At 61.1% G+C, this 1,183-nt stretch overlaps 1 protein-coding gene across 1 annotated transcript in view; it reads left to right on the forward strand.

Moving 5' to 3' along the window:
- The window catches only part of KMT2B (lysine methyltransferase 2B), a 26,699-nt gene that overhangs the window by 4,337 nt on the left and 21,179 nt on the right, over positions 1-1,183 (forward strand). The window contains exon 5 of the mRNA XM_027769525.1: positions 1-1,134. This exon is cut by the window's left edge and continues 4 nt beyond it. Within this exon, the coding sequence (XP_027625326.1) occupies positions 1-1,134 (1,134 nt within the window). The remainder of the gene's footprint in view (positions 1,135-1,183) is intronic.

Consider the following 1,183-nt stretch of genomic DNA (forward strand, 5'->3'; position numbering starts at 1 on the left):
CCCCCCCCCCCTCCACCCCTCCCCCCCCCTTCAACATCTCCTCCACCCCCACTTTGCCCTCCGCCACCCCCAGTGTCTCCTCCATCTCTACCATCACCTCCACCGCCACCTCCTGCCCCAGAGGAACAGGAAGAGTCTCCGCCTCCCGTGGTCCAAGTCACGTGCTCCAGAAAGCGAGGCCGGCCTCCTCTGACTCCCAGCCAGCGGGCAGAGCGGGAAGCTGCTCGGGCAGGGCCAGAGGGCACCTCTCCTTCCACTCCATCCCCTAGCACTACCACAGGAGGCCTCCTGGAAGACAGTCCCACTGTGGCCCCCAAAAGTACCACCTTCCTGAAGAATATCCGGCAGTTTATCATGCCTGTGGTGAGTGCCCGCTCCTCCCGTGTCATCAAGACACCCCGGCGATTTATGGATGAAGACCCCCCCAAACCCCTAAAGGTGGAGATCTCACCTATTCTGCGACCTCCTGTTGCTACCTCCCCACTTGCTCCCCTAGAACCAGCACCAGCCCCTTCTCCACCACGTGCTCCAACTCCTCCATCTATTCCAGTCCTACTCCCTGAGAAGAGACGGTCCATTCTAAGGGAACCCACATTTCGCTGGACCTCACTGACACGGGAGCCACCCCCTCCACCCCCTGCCCCTCCACCAGTCCCATCCCCCCACCTGAAGATCTACGAATCGGTGCTCACTACTCCTCTTGGAGCTCCTGAAGCTCCTGAGCCAGAGCCGCCTCCTGCCGATGACTCTCCAGCTGAGCCTGAGCCACGGGCAGTGGGCCGTACCAACCACCTCAGCCTGCCTCGATTTGTCCCTGTGGTCACCACTCCTGCTAAGGCTGAGGTGTCCCATCATGGAGCTCCAGCTCTGAGCAATGGGCAACAGCTTCAAGCTCAGCTACAGCAGCCCCTCCCGGCCTTGCAAACCCAGCTATTGCCCCAGGCACTACCACCACAGCAGCCACAATTACAACTGCAGCCACCACCGCCATCACCACAGCAGATAACACCACTGGAGAAGGCCCGGACTGCAGGCCTGGGTTCCTTACCGTTGTCTGGAGTGGAGGAGAAGATGTTCAGCCTCCTCAAGAGAGCCAAGGTGCAGCTCTTCAAGATTGACCAGCAGCAGCAACAGCAGCAGCAGCAGCAGCAGCAGCAGCAGCAGCAGCCGCAGGAGGGGGCGT

The sequence above is a fragment of the Tupaia chinensis genome, unplaced genomic scaffold, assembly GCF_000334495.1.
Source record: "Tupaia chinensis unplaced genomic scaffold, TupChi_1.0 Scaffold149922_1, whole genome shotgun sequence".
In the NCBI taxonomy this organism is placed as follows: domain Eukaryota; kingdom Metazoa; phylum Chordata; class Mammalia; order Scandentia; family Tupaiidae; genus Tupaia; species Tupaia belangeri.